Raw genomic sequence first — 21,723 nt, 5'->3', positions numbered from 1 at the left:
GGTGGGAGCCTGCGGCGCGGGGGCCGACGGGAGGAGGCCGAAGGGCGCCGAGCGAAGGGCGATTAGCAGAAGGCCGAGGTCAAGTCAGGGCGGGGACAGGGGGCGGGGTGGGGCGGGGACAGGGGGCGGAGTCTCCTGGGAGGCCGCGCGTGGGGCGCTAGGGTGAACCCGGCAAGTTGCTGAAGCCGAGGACCCCCAGGTTTACCAAGAGGGAGACTGAGGTACCGTCAGGGCATGTGCTTTAGGACCCCAAATCTAGATGTCCCGCCTTTTAGATGGGAAATCACGTGGTTAAGGGGTACCGAGCTAAGGCTGGGGGCAGGGGCAGGGACCGCATACGGACCGGGCAGCATTTGAACTTAGATCCTCCGATTTCCGTGCTCGGCACCACAAAGACACGCCGGCTCTTGTTCAAGGGAAGAATCATGAGAGCCAGCGTGGAAGCGCTTTGGCGAAGAGAATAAGTTTGTAGTCACTAAAACCTCGCAGATGGGAGGCGCAGTTGGTGACCCCATTTGACAGATGAGGACCCTGAAGCAGGCTGGGTGGAGTGGTCAGTCCAGGGTCTTCTGACTTCAGTCTGCGGTGCGGGCATTGTGGCGCCCCCTGGCGCCCTCATGCACATAGTGTGTGTGTGGGGGGGGGGGGGGGGGTCCCTGTCCCCTTTCCCTGGCGGTTCTAAGCCTAGACAGTGTCCGACCATGGAACCCGATGCCTCCTTCCTCGCGAGCAGTCGGCCTCGTCTGGGGAAGATCCAGAACAGGAGAAGATCGGGCCACCATCGGGACGTGGCTTTCAGCGGCCTCACACCCAGAAAGGCTAAAGGGCGGGGGGAGATCGGGCTTCAGCCCGCCCCATGAGGCAGAGATCTATCGAGGGGTCCGCACACTGGCTGCCCTTAATTTAACCTAAAGGGAGGAGGGCAGAGGGAGGAGGGCAGAGGGCGGTGCCGGGGCTCAGTGGATGGAGCCAGGCCTACACAGGTACTGGGTTCCAGTGTGGCCTCAAACACTTATTACTGAGTGGGCCTGGGCCAGACACCTAACTCCACTGCCCAGCACTTACTGCTCTTCTGCCTGGACTGGAGGAAGGGAAGAGGTGAAAAATACGGGAGAACAAATGAGTGCCATTATCAGTGCAGAAGAGCCTTTGTGGAGGGAATCTCCAGGAAGGGACATTCTGTGCTCCTAGAAGTTCACCTTCCAGGGAATCTCCGGTGTCCTGAGCATCACAAAGAAGGGGGACAAGAAGGGAGAGGCTCAAGGGAGGCCTCAGCAGCCGGGAGAGTTAATGCCCTACTCCCATGCCCCAGCCACACCGGCTTTCTTAACACTTGGACAACCATTTGCCTTCTTAAATAGGCCCTGCAGCTGCATTTTGAGTTTTGCCTTAGCCAGGCCACAGTGAGGCTTCTGGGGAAAAGAACATCCACCATCTTGCCAATCAGGGTGGAGGAAGGTGTGGGCTGCTGGGAGCCTGTGGGCCCCATCTGGGGAACCCTGTTCTTCTGTCTCTTTCTCAGATTGTTATTGTGCACTTGGGGGCTGAATGCTCAGTGGCCAAGAATTGATAAAACATCCTTGTGAGACCAACAAATTGTAGAGGAAGTGGGACTCTTCTTGTCTCCAGAAGCCTCTCCTACTGTATCACACCATCCTTTTGAGGATTGAACTCGGGATCTTCAGCTTTCAAGACTGATGCACTACCTACTGTGCTAGTCACTTGGCTTGGGCTTAGCCTCCACCTCAAGTGGATTGTCTTTATCTTAGGGTCCATTATTCAGTCTGAAACTGCTAGCCTGAGGTTCCCTTCAGGGTGGATGCTCACAGGATCAGGGAACAAGGACAAGCTTTGGAGTCTTCAACTTATAATCTAGTCCTAAAACTTGGGGTTCATCAGATCTTACTAGGCTACAAGTTTGGGGTTTCTAGATTCCATGTTGACAGGGGCAAACTTGGGATTTCCAAAAACCCAGTTGACAATAAAAGCAAAAGAAAAATCGGGTGGCTACCTCATCTCTGATGAATTGTGGCAACAGAAAAATCTGATAGGAGTTCCCCTTGTCTTTGAAGAAACAAAGACATATTTTCTCCCCTTTTGGATCAGAAAGATAGGGCACTTGTGTGAAGGGATCAGACTAGGCTGCAGATAGAAGGTGGCACCTGGCCCGGGCCTCTGGGCATTTTCTAGGAAAACTAGAGAAGGGAAGATGCTTCAGCTCTGAGGGACAACCTTTGTGAAGACCCAGAGACAATGGCATGGATTAGAAACAGCAAGAAAGTTTGGCCTGTGAAGTAGTCAAGATATGTAGGCTGGAGCCAAGATGGCAAAGTGCTTTCAAGGTCAGAGAGAAAGGACCCAGTGAAGTTTCTGGAGCAGGAAATGCTTGGGCACCAGTTGGCTGCTATTTCGGGGCTTAACCATAAGAAATGCATGTGATTTAAAAGTAAATTGATCTCTAGGGCTATGTAAGGTTACCAGAGGCCCTTTGGGCCACTTTCCTGGATCTTGCTTGTCCAAATTGGCAGTGGCAATGTTTTTGGAAACATATAAACAGAAATTTATAAATTTACAAAACAGAAACTTTATGTGAGCTTAATTTTTTTTTAATTTTAGGTTTTCTTTATTGTTTTTTTATTTTGTATTTACATCATCTTCATTTCTAAATTTCTCTTTTCTCCTATCCCTTATAACAAACAAGAAAAGAAAAAGGAAGAGGAGAAGCTGCTGGGCAAAACTAACCACCCCATTAACTGAAACACTACAGGAAGAGTTGACTTTTCTCCTCTCTTCTTCAGGAATCATTAAAATTCTAAATATTTATAACTACTGCTCCCAGTAATTCCTCTAAACTCTTCTTATATTTCTTCATTTTCCAGTCAAAGTGTTTAAGAAAAGTTAATTATACTCATTCATTGTGTCCACTTTCTTCTAGTGCAGTCTGACAACTCTGCTTTCCTAAGTTACCACTGATTTCTTAATGGCCAGATCTCCCAGTCTGCTCTGAAACATCATTCGGCTTAACCTCAGGGAAGCACTATGGATCACTCCTTCATATTTGAGTTTAATTTGAACAGTTGCCTGTCTGAAGCATTTACCATGTGCTAGGGAAATAAGAAGAAAAGCTAAAAACTGGCCCTGCCCTGCCCTGCCCCCAAGAAGTTGCTGTCCTAAAGTTCCAAAATGCAAACACCCGAAAAACCAGAGCACCGCTTCTAGGCTCTACCATGTCGAGTCTACATGGAGGAAATGAGGCCTATGTTTTAAGTTCTCCAAATAAGCAAAGTGAGCCTTGAATTAAACACTTCACAGTTCCCGATAGAGGGGCTTGTCTTAATGAGATGCTTTCTCTCAGGGGTGGGGGTGAGTTTTGTCAGCCTCCGCAAGTCAGGCAGAGAGTTTCCAGAAAAAGACAACCTAGGGAACTGTGTAAGGGCTTTAAGGCCCTGACCAGATCTCTGTAAAGCCTGCCACCAATCCCTTCAAAGGAGCTGGCCAGCTCTGAGGGACCATTTCCCTGGCCTGACCTTGACCATAGATGGGCCTGTGGTTAGGACTTCATTGAGCAAATCATGGGGCTCATTGAGTTAATGGCTGGGGAGAGTGCAGGAAGAGGTTTGGAGGGCCACCAGTTCTTCCCTCTTAGATAAGCGTTCATTTGAAAGGTATTAGGACAATAGGGAACCTCAGCTGTCACTGGGCTCTTTCTATAGAAGGTGTGCAGGCCTTGGATCACCCACCTTGTTTAAGGCCTTGGCCAAGGACTCCCCCTATTTGAACTTGTGTTCTCCTCTGCAAAATAAGGGGATTCAATGAACTGAATCTGTGATTCTATGAGACCCCACTGGAGAAGTCATGACTAATGATCCATCTAGTTCTTAAGTTATCTCCTCTTTTAGAGCCAAGACAGGCCTTGGCCCCGGGATGCCCAATGGGAACAAAAAGGAGCCTTCCCTCTTTTCCATTACGCTAGAAACTAGGCCAGGCAGTGGAGGACAAGGATTGGTGTTACTAAATCCCCACAAAGTGGGGAATAGCATTATAGTCAACACCTCAGAGAACATGCAAATATTTACTGCCCTCAAGGAGGCGTTAGTTTAACACCTAGACATCCTTTATACATGGTGCTGGGGTTGTACAGTCTGAAGACCTGGGTTTGAATCCTCCCTCTCATGCGCCTCCCTAGGTCTCTTTTCTCCTCTCTAGAACGCAGCCAGCTACCTTAATATCAGCACTACAGCTACTCTCCACTTTCTGTGTTGGTTACCTGGGCTAGTCACTCTTCTCCCTACTTAGCTTCTAAGCTCCACGTCTCAGTTGTCTTTGTGTTTGCCCAGCAGCTAGGACGCAGGAGAGGCTCTGTCAGGCAAGATGTAACCTTGAAATAGGCTTCCCGATAACAGCCATAGCAGCAGAGGCGTCTCACCAAGAAACAGCTGGAAAGGAAGGCCCTGCAGGCTGGCCGAGGCCCAGAAGCAGCTAGGCAGAGGGGGCTCCTGCCACCAGCATTCAGTGCCTGCTCATTAAAGGCTCTGATGCCCAATCTTACAAACACTGAGGCAAAAACAAACTGTTGGCCTGAGAAAGGCAATTTTTTTCAAACTTATTACGGACATAAATGCATATCAGTAAAAGCCCCCGAGCCCTTCTGAATCTCTTCTCATTTACTGGTCCAAATGTTCGGGGTGCCAAATGATTTCACGTCAGCCTGCCTGCTGAGTTAATGCTTCTCTCCTTTGTGGAGCAGCAGCATTCTCCAGCCTATTTAATCCACCAACTCAAACACTTGACTTTGGAAAAGAAGAGCCATGATATTGCTTCCATTAAAAGTCACTAACGCTTTTTGGATCTGTTTTACGTTTTTTATAAAAGTCAATTGGAAGTCTCGGTACAGAAACCACAATTCCATATGATTATAGTCTCTGGTAGGCCAAGTACGAAAAGTAACCCCAAAGTTTATAAAAGTTTTTAGCACCTGAAAATTGATTTCCTAAATTTCTCTTCTGAAGTGGCTGAGAAACTCCTTTCTATTGGAAAAGGAGAGATGCTCGAACCTCCCTCTACCCAGGTATTTGATCATTTGAGAAAACCATGAGGTTGGCTTTGAGGATAGCCTGACTTTCATTTCCAGCTTTGGTCTCCATTGCATCTGAATATAAAGGCTTATGGCAGAGCCAGACTTTAAGATAAGTAAAAGGACTGAGAGTTTTTGTGCGCTGGCCAGGCTCCTCTAGAACTGCTTCAGGAGAGACGAGCCGATTGCTTCTTCCCAAACATGGCCTTTGGTTCCTGCAAGGTAAAGACAACTCTCTGCATTCTTAAGATTTTAACAGGAAGGCTTATCACGGATACAATGGCTTATATGGCAGAAATATAGTAGAAAGAGGACTGAATTGGAATTCTAGCAGCTTAGGTTCCTCTCTAGACTCTACAACTTATTATTTGAGTAGCCTTGAAAAGGATCATTTCATCTCTGTAGGCCTCATTTCCTCTCCTGCCAAATGAAAGGCTTAGGCTAAATCAGAGACTCTTCACTTTTTTTGGTGTCATAAACCCCTTCTGCAGTCTGCTGAAGCCTATGGACCCCGTCTCAGAATCATAAATGCACACAACAAAATACAAAGGATTACAAAGGAATCGATGATATTGAAATAAGAGACCCAGGGTTGGGAATGCTTGGGCTAGATGATCTCTAAATTCCATGTGCCTGCTATATTATCCCATATACATTGAGCATCCAATAACTAAATGTTGACTGGCAAGAGAAATGATCCACCTGTCTGCAAAGACAGCATTTACTTACTTGGAAGGTGAAAAGAGACCCTCGGTAGCCTGAGAGCACATTTTACAGGCCATCCATTGCAGCCATTCCAGGTCTTTGGGCATGTCTGGAAACCATCTCACTAGCCTGAAAGGGGAAAAAAAGACACAAACACACCCAGGACTTCTTCACCTTAAAGACTAGCATATCTGAGGATCAGGATCAGAGCAGAAGGTGGGGTGCACCCTCTAATCTAGAGATTAGCATCCGTTGAGCTGAACTACAAAACTCTGCGCTTATTGGCATGTCAAGATTGGTTCTGTGTCATGTCAGCTGGACGTGTCATCCTAAAGACTCAAGGCTTGTGAGGAAAACATCCTCCATGTCACCCAGTGGCATCCGGGCACCTCATCCAGAGTCTGGTGGTCAGTAATGTGTCCAGGTCAAGTCTCTCTGGTGTTTCATAGGTGGTTCAGTGCATAGAATGCCAGACCTAGAGAGAGGAGGTCCTGGGTTCAAATGGGATCTCTGGCACTTAACTGGATGACCCTGAGCAACTCACTTAACTCCCACTGCCTAGCCCTTACCATTTTTTGACTTAGTATTGATTCTAAGACTGTAGCCAAATTTGAGACCATGAAAGATGAACTTGTGGTTTGATGGTTAGGGGAAATTGGAAAAATAAAATAATTCAGTAAAGATTTAGAGTTTCAATTAGATTTTTTTTTAAGTTTGTCTACATTTGTGCTATGAGATAAAAAGGATGTTGTGGCCTGTGTAAATTCTGATATAAAGGGAAAGACATTATAAACCTAGACTGCTATGATTGACTAACTTAAGCTTAATAATACAACTAACATAATAATATAGTTGGGAGGAAGGTTAGGTGATTTTTTTTTTTTAGTTTGTGGAATCTATGTCCACAGAATTTTCTTTTATTCTCCATAGAAAACCAGGATGTTGTTCTATGAAGCTGTTTAAAAAAATCAAAGAGGGGGCAGCTGGGTACCTCAGTGGATTGAGAGCCAGGGCTAGAGATGGGAGGTTCTGGGTTCAAATCTGGCCTCAGATACTTCCCAGCTGTGTGACCCTGGGCAAGTCACTTGACCCCCATTGCCACTTACCACTCTTCTGCCTTGGAACCAATACACAGTATTGACTCCAAGACAGAAGGTAAGAGTTTTATATATTAAAAAATAAAATCAAAGACTTCGGGTACCAAACAATTAAGAAGCTTCAATGAAGTTTCTAACTACATTAGATGTTGAGGCTTCAAAGAACTCAGTAGCATAGGAACCAGACTTCCTGGGTTCCTATAATGTGCCACTTACTTTATCTGTGACCCTGCCTTAATTTCTTTGATTTTCACTTCAGTAGTTTTTTCCATTAAAAAAAAAAAAGCAAAATTGCAAGTCTTTCCTTATTTGAAACATCATTATCACTTACCAGATGGAACCAAACAACACATTGACTATGTCTCTGTCATCCACTACCTTTTTACCTATAGGCAGCAGGAATGCTTCACTATCAATTTCTATGAAGAACTCACCTTTTTGCCCTCATTTTCCACACCTGTAAAATGGGAATTATAATACCTGTCCTACCTAGCTCACAGGATTGGAGGAAATACTTTGGAAACTTCAAAAAGCTATGCAAATATAAGATAGCATAATTAATAGTTCACACAATATTTTGCAATTAAGAAACTATTCACCAGAACAACTTCTACAATAGGGACATTCTAAAAATGGACAACTCAGAAAGGCCCAAGAACTCTGATCAATCCAATGCTAACTCTAAAGGATATGTGGCTGCCTACCTCTTACCAAAGATAAAAGATGGGAATATTCAATGTTGGAGAGACATTCTAAAGCATTTGTGAATTGGTACAACCATTCTGGAAAACAATTTGGAATAGCACAAATAAGTCTATATCCTGTTGCCCAACAGTCAAAGGGGATGAATAGGCAGTTCTCAGAGGAAGAAATTAAAAGTATCCATAGTCATATGAAAAAATGTTCCAAATCACTATTGAGTAGAGAAATGCACATTTAAAAAACTGAGATATGCCCTCGCACCTATCAGAGTGGCTCGTATGACCAAAAAGGAAAATGACAAATGTTGGAGAGGATGTGGGAAAACTGGGACACTAATACACTGTTGGTGGAGCTGTGAACTAATACAACCATTCTGGAAAGCAATTTGGAACTATGACAAAAAACTAGGTTTATATCCCAAAGCGATCAAAGATAAGACAAGATCTACTTGCCGAAAACTATTTTTAGCAGTTCTTTTTGTAGTGGTAAAGACTTGGAAACTGAGGGAATGTCCATCAACTGGAAAATGGCTAAACAAGTTATCATATATTGTTATAATGGAATACTATTGTGCCATAGGAAATGACAAACAAGATGGGTTCAGAAAAGCCTGGAAAGATTTACATGAACTGATGCAAAGTGAAGTGAGCAGAACCAGGACACTGTATATACAGTAACAGAAATATTGTATGATAATCAACTGTGAAGGACTAAACTATTATAGCAAAGCAAATCTCCAAGGCGACCACAAGGGTTTCATGATGCAAATGCTCTTCACAACCAAAGAAGGGACTGTTGGAGTCTGATTGCAGATCAAAGCACACCATTTCCCTCGATGTTTGCCTTGTGAGTTTTTCGTTGTTATTTGTGATACATGTCTTCTGTCACAGCATGAGCAATATGGAAATATGTGTTGCTGAAAGCACTGGTATTACCTGTGTTAGACGATTTACCACCTTAGGTAGTGGGGAGGAAAGGAAGAAGGGCAAGAATCTGAATCATAAAATGGCAGATGACAATTGCCAAATATTGTTTCTATGTGTAATAAAAAAAAAAGTTAAAAAGTAAAGTCAATCCCTCTGAGCCAGAGATTCTCTTGGGAATACACCCCGAGAAGGTCATTGATAAAAGCCCCTCTGTACACCAGAATACTTATTACAGTGGTTTTTGTGGTGGTAAAGAACTAGAAACCAAGTAGATGCTTATCAATTACGGAATGGCTAAAAAAGCGTTATATTTGAATTGAAATTGAAATATATTATAAGTGGAATATTACTATGCCGTAAGAGACATTATATTCAGGGGAAATGGAAAAACGAATGTGAACAAATGCCAAGCAGGCCAAGCCAAGCACACAACCACTGTGCCAGTGTAAATGGCAAGAACGTCCATAGAACAATGAGAATGAATGACCCCAAGGAGAAGCTACACCTTGCGTTCTTAGGATGCTGAAACAGTGCATACACTGTCACATTTTTTCCAGGGTATTTATTTAAGTTTTGTTTATTCTTTTTCTCCTCTTTTTTGAAGAAAAAAAAAGCCTTTGTTACCTAGAATGACTTTTTTGGGTGTAGAAGGGAGATGGGGAAGGTAATTTAAGTTATACAAAAATATAATAAATGGAAAAATATTAGTCGGGGCAGGTAGATGGCTCAGTGGATAGGGAGTAAGGTCTGGAGACAAGAGACTCTGGGTTCAAATGTGGCCTCAGACATTTCCTAGCCGTGTGAGCCTGGGCAAATCACTTGACCCCCATTGCCTAGCCCCAACCCCTCTTCTGCCTTGGAACAGATACTTAGTCGTGCCAATTCTAAGAGAGAAGATAAGGGTCAAAAAAGAGAGAGAGAGAGACTAGTAACTTTTGGAAAGACATCTTTACTTGCTTTGGAAGCCAGATTGCAAAAGGCTGAGGACTGAGTAGGAGGAGAGAAAAGTAGAAATCAACAATTTTCTGTTTTTTCAGTTTTGTTTTCAGGAATTTGGCAGAGGAAACAAGGAGAGGTAAATAAGGTGCTAGTTTGAGAGGATGGTGGGATCTAGCAAAGCTATATAGTTTGGGGGGTTGTTTTTAAGAGGAGAGAGATCTGGGTATGTTTGGCCACAGCTAGTTCATCAAGAGAGATGGACTATTTGGGAGGGAGGCCAACTGAGAAAGCCATCTGCTAGGGAAGATGGGGAGGACATGTGGAGGGGTTGAGCTTGGTAAGGAAAAAGGCATTCTCATCAGAGAATGGAAGAAAGGATGGAATAGGCATTGTAAAGAGGTTTTCAGCTCATATCTAGGGACCTTGATTTTCTCTGCAAAGTAAGAGGTGAGGTCCTTACCAAGGAGGGAGAGAAGAGGGAGCTTGGGAGGGATTGTACTAGAAAAGCAAGTAGGGAGGAATCAAGATGGCCTCCAGGGCATTGTCAAAATAAGGGAACATGATTTGATTGTCCATCCTGTGAGCATTAGTGACTGCACTTGAGTAGAGGCAGAGGCAGAAGATGGTGAAAATAATCCATGGCTGCATTGGCAAGAGATGAGGTGTGGTGACAGGGACATGATGACCCTGGCGGGTCCATCTGGAAATCAGAGTAGGGACAGTAGCTGGAGAAAGCACGAAGGGATGGAAGAGTGAAAGATCAGAATGAAAGGGAAGAATAGGTTTAGAAGGGTGAGATGGATGATGGGAAAGAACAGTCAAATAACAGAATGCCAGAGTCTGCCGCAGAGAGTAAGAAACATCAATGAGATCCAGGGGAAACCACCCTGGGGTGGCCGAGCCAGACAGAAGGAGTTTCATGGGTTTCAGACGACTGAGGAATGGGGAGGGCCAGGAGCTTTGTTGTCATCATTGGCAACTGTTGAACTTTCCTAGTGTAAAGGCAGACTCTGGGGAGGTGGGGAGCAGTAAGCAGGGCACTGGGCTCTCTGAGAAAAGAGGGAGGATGATTCAGGCTGGCACCCAAGAAGCACTGTCATCTGAATGGGATGGAGGCAGGAGACTTTGACCCTGAACCTAAAAGGAAACGGTGCTGAGACAGAGGCAGACAGTGGAGGGAGGCCAGAATTCCTCACCACCCAAGTTCGGGTGTTTGGGGAGGGGAGAGAGGAGGGAGAAAAAGGAGTGAAGGTACCAGGAGGTACTGGTGAGAATAGCCACAAAGCCATATCCCCAGGGAGACCCAAGCTTGGTGCTTACTGTTGGCAGTGATTGCTTCCTGTTTTGTCTCTGTATCTCAGTCCCTAGCACAATGGCTGCTGTTGGTTGGACTGCATTGATTTTGGGGTGGTGTAATGACCAAGCGCTGGGGCTCAGGATCTGGCACTAGCTAGGCCTTGGACAAAACTTGGACTCGTTTTCTCTACCTACAAAATGGAATTACATTATCTTGTTTTTTTCCTTTTTATCATTTTTTCCCATTAAAAATCTCTTTTTATCTCTGTCCTACCTACTTCCCACAGACCCAATGGAAGAAAAGAAAAGAAAAAGAAGGCAGCTTTAATGGAAGCCACTCCCCCAAGAAAAGTCAGTGTGAGCCAAATAAAGAGAAGATCCACTATCCTTTTTAACTACCGGGAGAAAGCTCACCTTTGCACAACAAAAAACACCGATTCCACAGGCAGTGTACATGGAAGCATCATGTAGGACATTATCCGAACAGGTAAACTGTTGAGTATCTTGGCCAAGTATCCGCCCTTTTCTTTTATTGACTTTTGTAGAGCTGAAAAATTATTAAAAAACCGTTTACCATCAGAGCCATCAGAATATGACTTCTGGGTCTGATCTTGACTCATGGTGTGACCCTGGACAAGTCAAGTTGCTTCTCCTGTTCCTTTTTCCTCTATGCAAAATGAGGGAGGTTGGACTAGTTTCAGTGCTTGGGGCTGGCAAAGGAACAAAGTTTATAAATCCTGAATCCTCTCCCATAAGATTTAAGGAGGGGAGCAGTGAGGTGACTCAGTGGATAAAAAAGTAGGCTTAGAGATGGAAAGTCTTCGATTCAAATGTGGCCTCAGATACTTCCCAGCTGTGCATCCCTGGGCAAGTCATTTAACTCCATTTGCCTAGGCCTTACTGCTCTTCTGCCTTGGAGCCAATACTGAGTATCCATTCTAAGGCAGAGGGTGAGGGCTTAAAAAAGCAAAGACTCCGGTAGATGTAAGCACCACATACATAGATAACTAGAATATAAGATATGCCCTGGGTGTACAACAGAAAACTCTGGGGAGACCGAGGCAGTTTCCAGAAGCACATGGCACCTGAGTGGAGCTTTAAAAGATGGGTAAGCAAAGAGGAAGAGGAGAACTCTCCAGGTATTATGTGCACAGTGCCTGACATACAGTAGGTGCTTAATAAATGCTGGTTGATTGCCTGCTCTGTGATAAGGCTAGACGACCCTGAATGTCAGACAAAGGAGGCTGACACCCAAGCTCTCCAGAAGACCACTGGCACAGAAACGGCTTGTGTCAGGATCAATGGGAGAAGGGATGGGCACGATCTCGGAAAAGAACTTGAAAGTTCAGATTCTCCAAGAGTGTAAACATCACAATGGGCCAGATTTTCTGTTTTAAGATTTTTCAGTCCAGCCCAACTGCATGAACATGATTATACAGAAGAAGGCAACCAGGAGTCCTTCCACCAGCCTTCACCCTTCTCCAACCTTCACCCATGTCAGGGAGAATGAAAGGACAGCCAAGAAAAGGCTTCCCAGGTGACTCTTAAGGACCCACAAGAGGGCAGTTGGCAAGGCTGAATGCCCACAAAACCAGTGTTTTCAGAGCCCGGCAGCTTCACAAGGATCACCTTCTTTACTGAAGTTCTTCCAGCCCCCTTAGGCAGATGTGATCTTTCCCTCCTGTGAGCTTCCACAGAGCATCATATGTCTCCTGCACAACCTGTCTTGGATGGTGATGCTGGGTGTGCTTGTCCTCCACTCTCTCCCCACCCCCAAATAACAAACTCCTTTAATATCTTGCTCATCTTGGGGACAGTGAGGAGCAGAGTAGATAGAGCACCCGGCCTGGAGTTGTGAGGTCCTACCTGGGCAACTCACTTAGCCCTGATTGCCTAGCCCTCACCACTCGTCTCTTTTAGAATCGATACTGAGGCAGAAGTTTGGGTTTAAAGAGAAAAAAAAGGCTAAGCACAACCTTGTAACCCCACGGCGGGGAGCTCCGGCCATGTGCTGCCCAGATCAGATGCTCAGGAAATATCATCAGACCAGACTGTTGACTAATCTTGGAAGCAGCCCTATGAGCTACATCAATAGTCCTTTGTGAGAATGAAGGATGTGGTATTTCTCCAAGAAGTAAGACTGTTGGATTAAATCCTTCGGAAGTAAGAACTATATGAACCAGCTAGCTGAGTGAATGTGTTTCTTGGTCCCCAAGAGATGGTCAAATCATTTAAAGGTTAAGATGGGGAAAAGGACATTCTGAGATTCCTAACCACCTAGAAAAGGCATCTGAAAAAATGCTGTGCTTGGAGGGTGGCGAGTTCCTTGGGAGTCTGAAGTGTGATAGGACTAGTCAAAAAAAAGAAGGAGATCATGGGATGCATTAGGGGGAATGACGTCCAAGAAGAGGGAGGGGATAATCCTTTGGCCATTTGTCTGTTGGTCTGCCTGTCTGCTCATAAAGCCCTTCTGAGCTCAAGCTTGGCCATCAAGAATTCATGATCACTTCTGCCTCCCAATGAAGCTTCAAGCTTTAAGAACAAACTGACCTTTCCATGGCACTTTGAGATCTGCAAAATGCTTTCGAGATATTGCCTCACTTTGGTCATTACAGTGACCTTCGAGATGATTCTATTCCCCATTTTAAAGTGGAAGGAGCTAAAATTGTGAGAATGTGGGCAGACAACTCAGAGCCTCAGTATTTCCACTGGCTACTTGTCTTCTTATGGAGGTGGCCGTGAGGAAAGCCCTTGGCCAGTCTTACAGAGACATTCGATCTTGGTTCATTGACCATTATGTGTGTGCCATATTGGCGAGAGTGCTGGAATTATAGTCACACGACCTGGGTTTGAAATCTAGTCCTGTGACTTTCTGTGTATGTAACCTTGGAAAAGGTCCCCATTTTCTTATCTATATGCTGAGAAGATTGGCCTAGAATAGGTCCCATCCAGTTCCAAATCCAAAGAAAGGCTAGCTGCTCCCCCAAAGACTCCTTCCTCCAGAAAGGAGACCCTGCAAGCATCTTCTCCATGAACGTTTCAGTACCTAAATAAAAAGCAGGTGAGAGGATTTCCAAGATGTCCTCATCCCATGGAATTATGCTGAGTCGCAGATGGTCCAGAAACTCGGTGCCCTCTGCTGTCATCTCATGATTCCTCTGCCTCCTGAGAGTTGTGGGGGGACTCTCATTTTCACCGCAGGATGAAGTGATCTCTGGTTCGCTCTCTTCTGAAGGCCCATTCAGACAAGCAGGCGATGGGTTACAGATGCCTGGGGTGAGTAAGAGGACAAGGGAAAGAAAAGTCACATCTAATTTTGGAAACAGCAATTGGTCCATAATTGGTTCAAGGGGATCATGGTGTACATGCAGTCAACGAGTGACAGAGCCACAGCGGAGACAGCATTCCATCAGCTGGAAGAAGGGCCCAAACTGTAACTAACTGAGAACTGCCTGACCCACAGCAGGTGAAAAGTCTGCACCAAGAACTTGGAACAGTTGGGCATGGGCTCTGGAGAAGCAGCTGTCCCTATGAAGCCCTGGGCCTAGAGTCACACGGCCACCTCCAGCAGCCCTCCGGGTCTCCCTGAAAGGGTCTCAGCAACTCTGAGGGGCACCAGGACCACACCTTGAGAACCCGGACATCATCATCTCGAAAGTACCTTCTAGCTCTGCCTTTCCATGGCTCCTAGTGAAGTCACAAAGCATCAAGCAGCTACCTGAGTGTAAACTAGGGTTACTCTCCCATATCAGAAGACAACATCTAAGTTTTGTCTTTGTTTCCACTGTATGGCTTCATTTTCAAGCAAATGGTTTGGCTCATTCGGGCCTATTGCTGAGGACCCAAAGTAGCCTGGAGGCCTGTGTTATCCAATCTAGAGCACCCGATAAAGGCAGGGCAGGATGTAAGAGCTGGTAGGCCTACTGAGCTCTTCCATGCTCAGACTCTGTCGGGTGTTCTCAGTTCTAGATGCCACAATGTGAGAAGGACACTGAAAATTGAAGTATAAACAAACGAGGGTAATCTAGATGGTGATGGGCCTTCCAAAGAAGAACTGAAGGAAGGAGGAATGCTTGATCTGGTGGAGAAGGTTTAGGGGGAGAAGTGTCACAGTAGTGTGGGGCAGTGATGTGGCAGGGAGGAACTAGACTTCCTCAAGCCCAAAGGGCAGAATTCAGAACAATAGAAGGGCAGATGTGAAAAGATAAACTTCCTAATACTTAGAGCTATTTAAAAGGCAAATCAATGGGCTGCCTCAGGAGGCAGGAAGTTCTCCATCACAGAGAACTTCAATCAACGTCTGCTGTGAGGGTGGCCAGGCAGCTCCTCCCCATTCTGATTCTGGGAAAGGCTCTCACCTTGCTCAAGGATGAATTCCGAGAATCAAAAAGGTCTTCAAAACATGCTGTTGTCCACCTAAAATCCCAACTACCACCTGCTCTATGTCAGCATTGTTTAAATCTAACTGTACCAACCCAGCTTGGGAAGAATAACATGAGGAGGCATAACTCAGCCATCTGGCACATAGGAAGGGCAGCCAAAAGGGGGAATATGTCCTCCAGCTCTGACTCAAGTTGACTCTTTGAAGCCAGCAATTCCAATGGCCTTTCTCATGAAGAGACGTCCATCCCTCATCTTGTCATTTCACTAAAACTGAGATGGAATCATACATTTTCATAATAAGTGGGGCCACCTAAAGGACAAAAAGGCCAAGAACCGACCATGTCTGAGAGTTAATGTTGCTAATAATAAAGTAATCTAACTACCCAAAGAGCCATCCAAAAGGGTCTCTCTCAATGGTTCTTCACCTTGTTCATGTCATGACTCCCTTCTCAAAAGAATGCTATTTGAAATGTCTAATTGAAGGAAATGAGAAATTTCAGCTAGAGGTTAGTGAAAACAAAGATTCCTTTTCCCCACTCAAGTTAAAGGCCCCCTATCTATTCCTAGGTCTTTTAGGGTTGGACCCTCAGTTAGGATCCCCTCAGATATAATGGAGCCTCACGTCTAGTCCAGCCCAACCCTGAATTAGAGGCCTCTCCTCAACATGCCCAAAAGATGGCCTCGAGCTTAGAAGACTGAATGAAGAGGCACCTCTCCAAAGCCATCCATCCCGCCATGACAGTCCCAATTATTATCAGTTCTGCTTTTCTTATGTCAAGCCCAAACCTTCCACCATCCCCTCATTGTTCCTACTTTTGCTGTTCGAGGACACGTCACCTCAGAGCCCACAATGATCTGAGCAGAGCATCAACATACCCTTTTCTTCCAAGAATCTAAATGCATCCAAATATCCCCGAAGACAGATCTCTCCAAGTACCTATAAATAAGCCAGATGAGCAATCCACAGGAAGGAAAATTAGGGCGGATTAAGCCAAGAAGTGTCTGCTTTAAGCAACCCTGTTCCCAGGAGGTTTTAGCAATCCCAAATTATTACTCCCAAGATACACTTGGAATATTCAAATACCCTAATCAAACAAAGGGACCCAAGTCAGGCTCTCCATACATTTTAGTCTACACTAAAATAAGATCCCAAAGAGTTTATTGAATCTTCTGCGGATTTTGTGGTTATTTGATAAATACTTATTTTATAAATGGGGACAGAAATGTTTGAGTGTTAGCCCTTTGTGAAGACAGCAAGTCACCTAAGGGATCCCAAGGGCTCTGCAAGCTCCAGACTATAATAATCATCTTCCATTCATTGAAGCCATGTTTCCTGACTTCAGTTGGGTGATTTGCTATCATCGCTACTGCTGTTTGAAGGAGGGGAAGAGGAGTTCTGTGCTGCCCTGGACCCAGGATTTCATTGGGTAGGGAACTCTCTCTGTTGGTATAGATGAAGAACTGGTTTGCCACTTCTTTCCTCTAAGAGCTTCCTGAGGATCTATAAATTCAGTAACTTGCCCAGCGTCACACAGCCAGTTCAAGGCTGAACTTGATCTGCTGTGCAATTCTGTCTCTTGGTTATCCATTGGTGTTGAGTCCTTTTTCAACTGTCTCCCTGACTCTTTGTGACCCCATTGGAGGTTTTCTCAGCAGAGATACTGGAGGGGTTTGCCATTTCCTTCTCCAGCTCATTTGACAGATGAGGAAACAGAGGCAAAGAGTGTTCAGTGACTTGCCCAGGGTCTGAGGCTGGATTTGAACTTAGATCTCCCTGATTCTCTGGACTGTGGCACTGCCTCGCTGCCCCTGGTTATCAATGACTGAATCAGATTTTCACACTTGGAAAGCAGCATCCTAGTTTTACCCTCACATCTTATACATATCCTTCCCCTTCATCTCCGTTTCCCATGGAACCCAGAGCACTCAGAGGCATCGACACACGTCAACATCAACCCGATACTTAAAGCAATCCTCTCTGCTCTTGAAACCTGCGTCCCTCCAAACAGGAACAGTCACTTCCTGCACTTTTCATCTGGCATCTAGTTTTTCCTGGTTTTGAAACGATATCAATTTGCCTGAACAAATCTTTACTACCGAGTGTGGGGTGTCCTGTGCTAGGTGCTGGCAATGTCAAGACAAATAGCACAGAGACCTGCTTTCTAGGAGTATAACGGGAAAGGCTCAGCCACCCATAGCTTTGATAACAGGAGAGACTGAGGAGAAAGCTGAGGAGCGAGAGAATATCTAATGGAGGAGGCCGTAGGAGCTCCACTCTCCAGCTGGAAGAGACCTCCCAGGCCATCTCATCAACTCCCTCCTTTACAGAGGAGGAAGCTGAGGCCCTAAAAAGGAAGTGACTTGCCCAAGGTCACCTAAGTAGATGTGGTATGTGAGTCAAGGTGTGTCTGATGGCTCCAGGGCTAGTGTTCTTGCTCTCTAAACTGCCCCTAAGCAAAGAGGGGGCTTTGCCAGACAGAGATAACGGGGAGATCTTTGAGATATGGTGAGCTAAGATAGGCAAGAAGGTAAGACAGTGGTCAGTCTTGTGCAGTTTCACTTTGTTATATGGAAGGCTCCTGTGGCGAGTGATTAGCATAACATAAAACCTTTTTTTGGTTAAGTTTTTAGAAAAAAGAAGTGTGGGGAGTCTAAGTAGCAGGATGGATAGAGTCAGGAGGACCTGGGTTCAAATTTGCCCTCAGACACGTCTTAGTTGTGTGACCCTGGGCAAGTCACTTAACCCCATTTACTTATTACCCTATTGTCCTAGAGTTGTTACTAGGGCAAAGACTAAGGGTTTAAAAAGAAAAAGGAGGGGAGGGGCAGGGCAGCAAATCCTTTCTAGGCATGGGCTGCTGCAGCTTTGAACCCTGGATGAGCAGCTGGAGGATGCGGGGCCCCCAGCTTCACATACCTTTGGCTCCGGTGGGAAAAGTGCTCGGGTCACGAGGTAAACATTGGCTGAGCAGAACCGGAAGCTGAAGTCGGTGACCGCCACGTAGAAGAAGTTGGTGGATATGACTTTGGGGCAGATGTCGTACTCCCCGTAGAAAGGAGACACAGTGATGGTGGTGCCGGCGTCGATGAGAGGCGAGTTGCTGCTCGCTCCTCCGTCTATGTACCGCTTTAGGAAGAAACAGGGCCACAACGTTTACTATTTCTTCCAAGGCGGGACGCCCATTCCCGGGCCCCACACGGGACGAAGCCCTCCCCTCGCCCGCCTCTTTTCTCTCCCTCATCTCTCTGCCTGTCGCCGCTTTCCTCTGTGGGTCTCCAAGCCCGGGGGGACATTTGATACACATTGGCTTCAGCCGTCACGAGCCAAAGGTCGGATTTTCCTGAAAACGAGTTGTTAGCAAGAAAGCAAACCAAATGAGGGAAAGGGAGGATGCGAGGGACGGAGAAGGAAGAGGGCGAGGGAGAGGGGGCGGGGGGAAGCGCGTCCCTGAAGTCAGAGCCTTTCTGCCATCTGGAGACCCGGCAAGAGGCCACGGGAGGCCCCACCGGTCCTGTCTCTGGGCCTGGAAGGCCTTTGTGCCCACTTGGTGCCCAATGATGTGCTGCCTGGTACTCCACAGACTGGTCACTGCTTCAGCAAGACTGGCGGCTGCCCAGGACCTCGGCTCCGCCTGTATTCTCCTCCCAAAGCTCTCCTGGGCACCCAGGAGATCGGGAGAGGACCTCCTCAGTCTGGGCCTCTGAAGCTACAAAATGGGGAGGAAAGTTCTCATGCTGTCTGCGGTGTGGAAAGTGCTTTGAGAGCCTGAAAGGCCCAGGGGAGTGATGGACATCCCCGCTGGATCCCACCAATGCTCGAGCGCTCACACCTTGCAGGGAGTGTTTGTTCATGGCTACATTGGGGTCCATTTTTGTCTTTATAGCCCAGTCAATGCTTCATACACGTCCAAGTTTGGGTCTTGGTCTCCTCTTGGACCGAAGCTTCTTGAGCTCAGGGCCCCCCACCTGGGCTCTCATGGGGAGGCAGCTTCAAATCTCGTTAGCCAGAGGATCCCAGAGAGCCACTTCAGCCCTGTCTGCCCCAACTGCCTTATCTGTAAAGTGGGCATGACGGGCCCTCCCTCCCAGGGAGTCCGGGCGGGTCTGCCGTGGTCCGACCCAAACACCGCCCAGGTCTCCTAGAGATCTCCGCGGCTCAAGCCATTTCACAAACATTCGCTCCCGCTCTCGCGCAGGCAGGCGGTTTAGCCCATTGGGGCCTTTGCCGGCCCCTGGCTCGGGGCCTCATCGGCCAATCAGCCGGCACTTTGGGCTCTCCTAGTGGAAGCTCCCCGAGGGCAGGTTCCGGCTCATTTTGGCTTTGCATCCCCAGCCAGGAGCCCGGGGCAGATCCGAGGCTAGAGCCCAAGTCTTCCTGGAGGGAGAGACCTCCAGGGGAAAGACCCTCAGCCTGGCATTCAGGGAAGCGGGCTTTCCCTGCTGCTCTGCTCCCTGTGGACATCTAGGCTCTGGACGAGAGCTTCCCCTGGAAGCCTCAGTTTCCTCATCTTTACAAGAGGCGCCAGGACTTCCTGCTCCACTGGCCTCACAGGGACCGTGAGAAAGCCTGTAAACTGAGCCCTGGATGCCCGCCTTCCTCCTTTTCTGCTGGGTTGGTCACTATCTTGCACCTGGCATACACTTTGACCCCTCAAAACGCCACCCCCATGCTAGGGCAAAGAAGCTTTCCCAGCCCTGACCCTAGCACAAGATTGAAGCTCCATCACCTACTTTGGGGGAGAAGGGGCTAGGTGAGGGGGGCTACACTCCTTAGTCCCTGCCCCAGGGGAAATGTTTTCAAATTTAGTTAATCCTCAGATGACCAACCCAAGGCTCACGGGAGTTTGTTTTTGTCCCATCTTTGAATCGATTTTATATATTGGTTCCAAGGCAGAAGAGTGGTAAGGGCTGGGCAATGAGGGTTAAGTGACTTGTCCAGGGTCACATAGCTAGGAAGTCTCTGAGGTTAGATTTGAACCCAGGACCTCGTATCTCTGGGCCTGGCTCTTTATCCACTGAGCTGCCTAGCTCCCCCGACTTGCCAGATTTTTAAAAGAGAAGGAAAAAGAGAAAGTTTTGTTTAACTAGCCAGCATGTATCTAAGCAGCCAACCCTGCTACCAGTGGATTCTGGTGCCCCAGCGTCTTGTCCAAATCCCAGGCAGCCCTCTTCCTTGGAGCCTAGGAAAGGAATGGAGCACACTGTGGACTTGGAGTCAGGCAGGTGTGAACACTCACCAGCTCCAAGACTGAAGTCCAACCTCTGTAAAACAGGGGCCCAAATGCCCCTGACCGCAAGGTTGCTGAGGAGCCCAAAGAGCTGCTGGTGGTAGTGATAGTGGGGGGAGGCGGGCTGTGACTCACCAAGTCACTCTGGGCTTTGGTTTCCCCTCTAGAAATTGGGGTGAAGGTCATCTTCCCTGCCCATTGTTACTGATCCTCTACCTAGTAATCTGGAGAATTAGAAATGAGGGTTACTCTCTTCACCATCAGCACGTGTGTACGAGACTGCTGGCTTCACTAAAGTCATATTGACTTCGTTATTTCATTGAATGAGCAGGGGCCGAAAGCATTTCTTTGTGGTGAGCGGCAGGTTAGAAGGCCCACGGCTGGAAAATAGGGATGTTCAGCTTAATCCTGTAACCTAAGCTTTCTTAGACTTCAATCTGTCTTCTGACAGGGCAGCTTCCTGCCTCCACTCTCCCTCACTCCCAACACACACTCTCCCTCCTCTCTCTCTCTCTCTCTCCCTCCCTCCTTCCTCCTTTCCCTCTCTCTCTGTCTCTCCCTCTGTCTGCCTCTCTCTCTCTCTCTCCTTTTCTCTGCCTCTCTCTCTGTCTCTGTCTGTCTGTCTGTCTGTCTCTGTCTCTGTCTCTCTCTCTCCCTCCCTCCCTCTCTCTCTTCTTTTCTCTGCCTCTGTCTCTGTCTCTCTCTCCCTCCCTCCCTCCCTCTCTCTCCCTCTCTCTGTCTCTCTTCTTTTCTCTGCCTCTGTCTCTGTCTCTCTCTCTCTCTCCTTTTCTCTGCCTCTCTCCCTGTCTCTCTCTGTCTGTCTCTCTGCCTCTCTGTCTGTCTGTCTGTCTCTCCCTCCCAAGCTTCCCTTCCCTTTACCACCTAAAACATCACCCATGATGTCCCGTGGGGTCTTTAGCCAAAGGGAAGCTAGGATAAATGGTATTCATTTCCTAGGAGAATATGAGACATTGAAGTTCAGTATTTTTAAAAGGACAAATGGTTCTCTTTCATCAAATAAGTAAATCTCAGTATGAAAAGGCACCTTTAAGGTCATTTAGTTGAAGCCCACTTTATAGATGTGGACAATGAGGCCCACACAGGAGGGAAGTCACTTGACCAAAGTTCCTCAGATAAAAGTGGCAGAGGCAAGACTGAATAGTGTCCAAGGTTCTTGCCAACATATTAAATGGAGACATAACTCAACAGAGAACGTGGATTCCTAAGACCAGGCCCAGCTATTATCAGCCCCCTCTGTGGCACTAGAAAAAAGCAAATGTTTAAAGCCTCCCCATGGTCTGAAGTCAAGGGCAGCCCTGGGAAAATTCTGCAGAATTACAACAATAACCCACAAGTCCAAAGAGCAAAGTTGA

The 21,723-nt window shown here is 46.8% G+C and overlaps 1 protein-coding gene and 1 long non-coding RNA gene across 6 annotated transcripts in view; one reads left to right on the top strand and one right to left on the bottom strand.

Annotated features, from left to right (window-relative positions):
* The first annotated feature begins 21 nt into the window (after window positions 1-21).
* On the top strand, window positions 22-20,166 carry LOC103105925 (uncharacterized). 2 transcript variants are annotated; one of them, XR_008911950.1, is made up of 3 exons: window positions 22-221; window positions 7,269-8,424; window positions 11,027-20,166. It is a non-coding gene; the product is annotated as an uncharacterized LOC103105925 (long non-coding RNA). The 2 variants fall into 2 exon arrangements; XR_001624639.2 differs by lacking the exon at window positions 22-221 and having other exon boundaries at window positions 6,246-8,424.
* PNPLA3 (patatin like phospholipase domain containing 3) overlaps window positions 4,851-21,723 on the bottom strand; it is a 28,770-nt gene continuing 11,897 nt past the window's right edge. For 2 of the 4 annotated variants that reach the window (XM_056797496.1, XM_007502785.2), the window contains 6 exons: window positions 18,040-18,249; window positions 15,999-16,059; window positions 13,786-14,010; window positions 11,154-11,286; window positions 5,804-5,908; window positions 4,851-5,289 (listed from right to left, as the gene is read on the bottom strand). In XM_056797496.1, coding sequence (XP_056653474.1) covers window positions 5,061-5,289; window positions 5,804-5,908; window positions 11,154-11,286; window positions 13,786-14,010; window positions 15,999-16,059; window positions 18,040-18,249 — 963 coding nt within the window. In that variant the 3' untranslated portion in view covers window positions 4,851-5,060. Of the gene's footprint in view, window positions 6,255-11,153; window positions 11,287-13,785; window positions 14,011-15,998; window positions 16,060-18,039; window positions 18,250-21,723 lie in introns of all 4 variants that reach the window. The other 2 variants (XR_008911949.1, XM_056797497.1) reach the window with 2 other exon arrangements.

This window comes from Monodelphis domestica, chromosome 5 (genome assembly GCF_027887165.1).
Source record: "Monodelphis domestica isolate mMonDom1 chromosome 5, mMonDom1.pri, whole genome shotgun sequence".
NCBI classification, from domain to species: domain Eukaryota; kingdom Metazoa; phylum Chordata; class Mammalia; order Didelphimorphia; family Didelphidae; genus Monodelphis; species Monodelphis domestica.
Note: the sequence above shows the minus strand (reverse complement) of the source record. Positions and strands in the feature narration are given on the sequence as shown.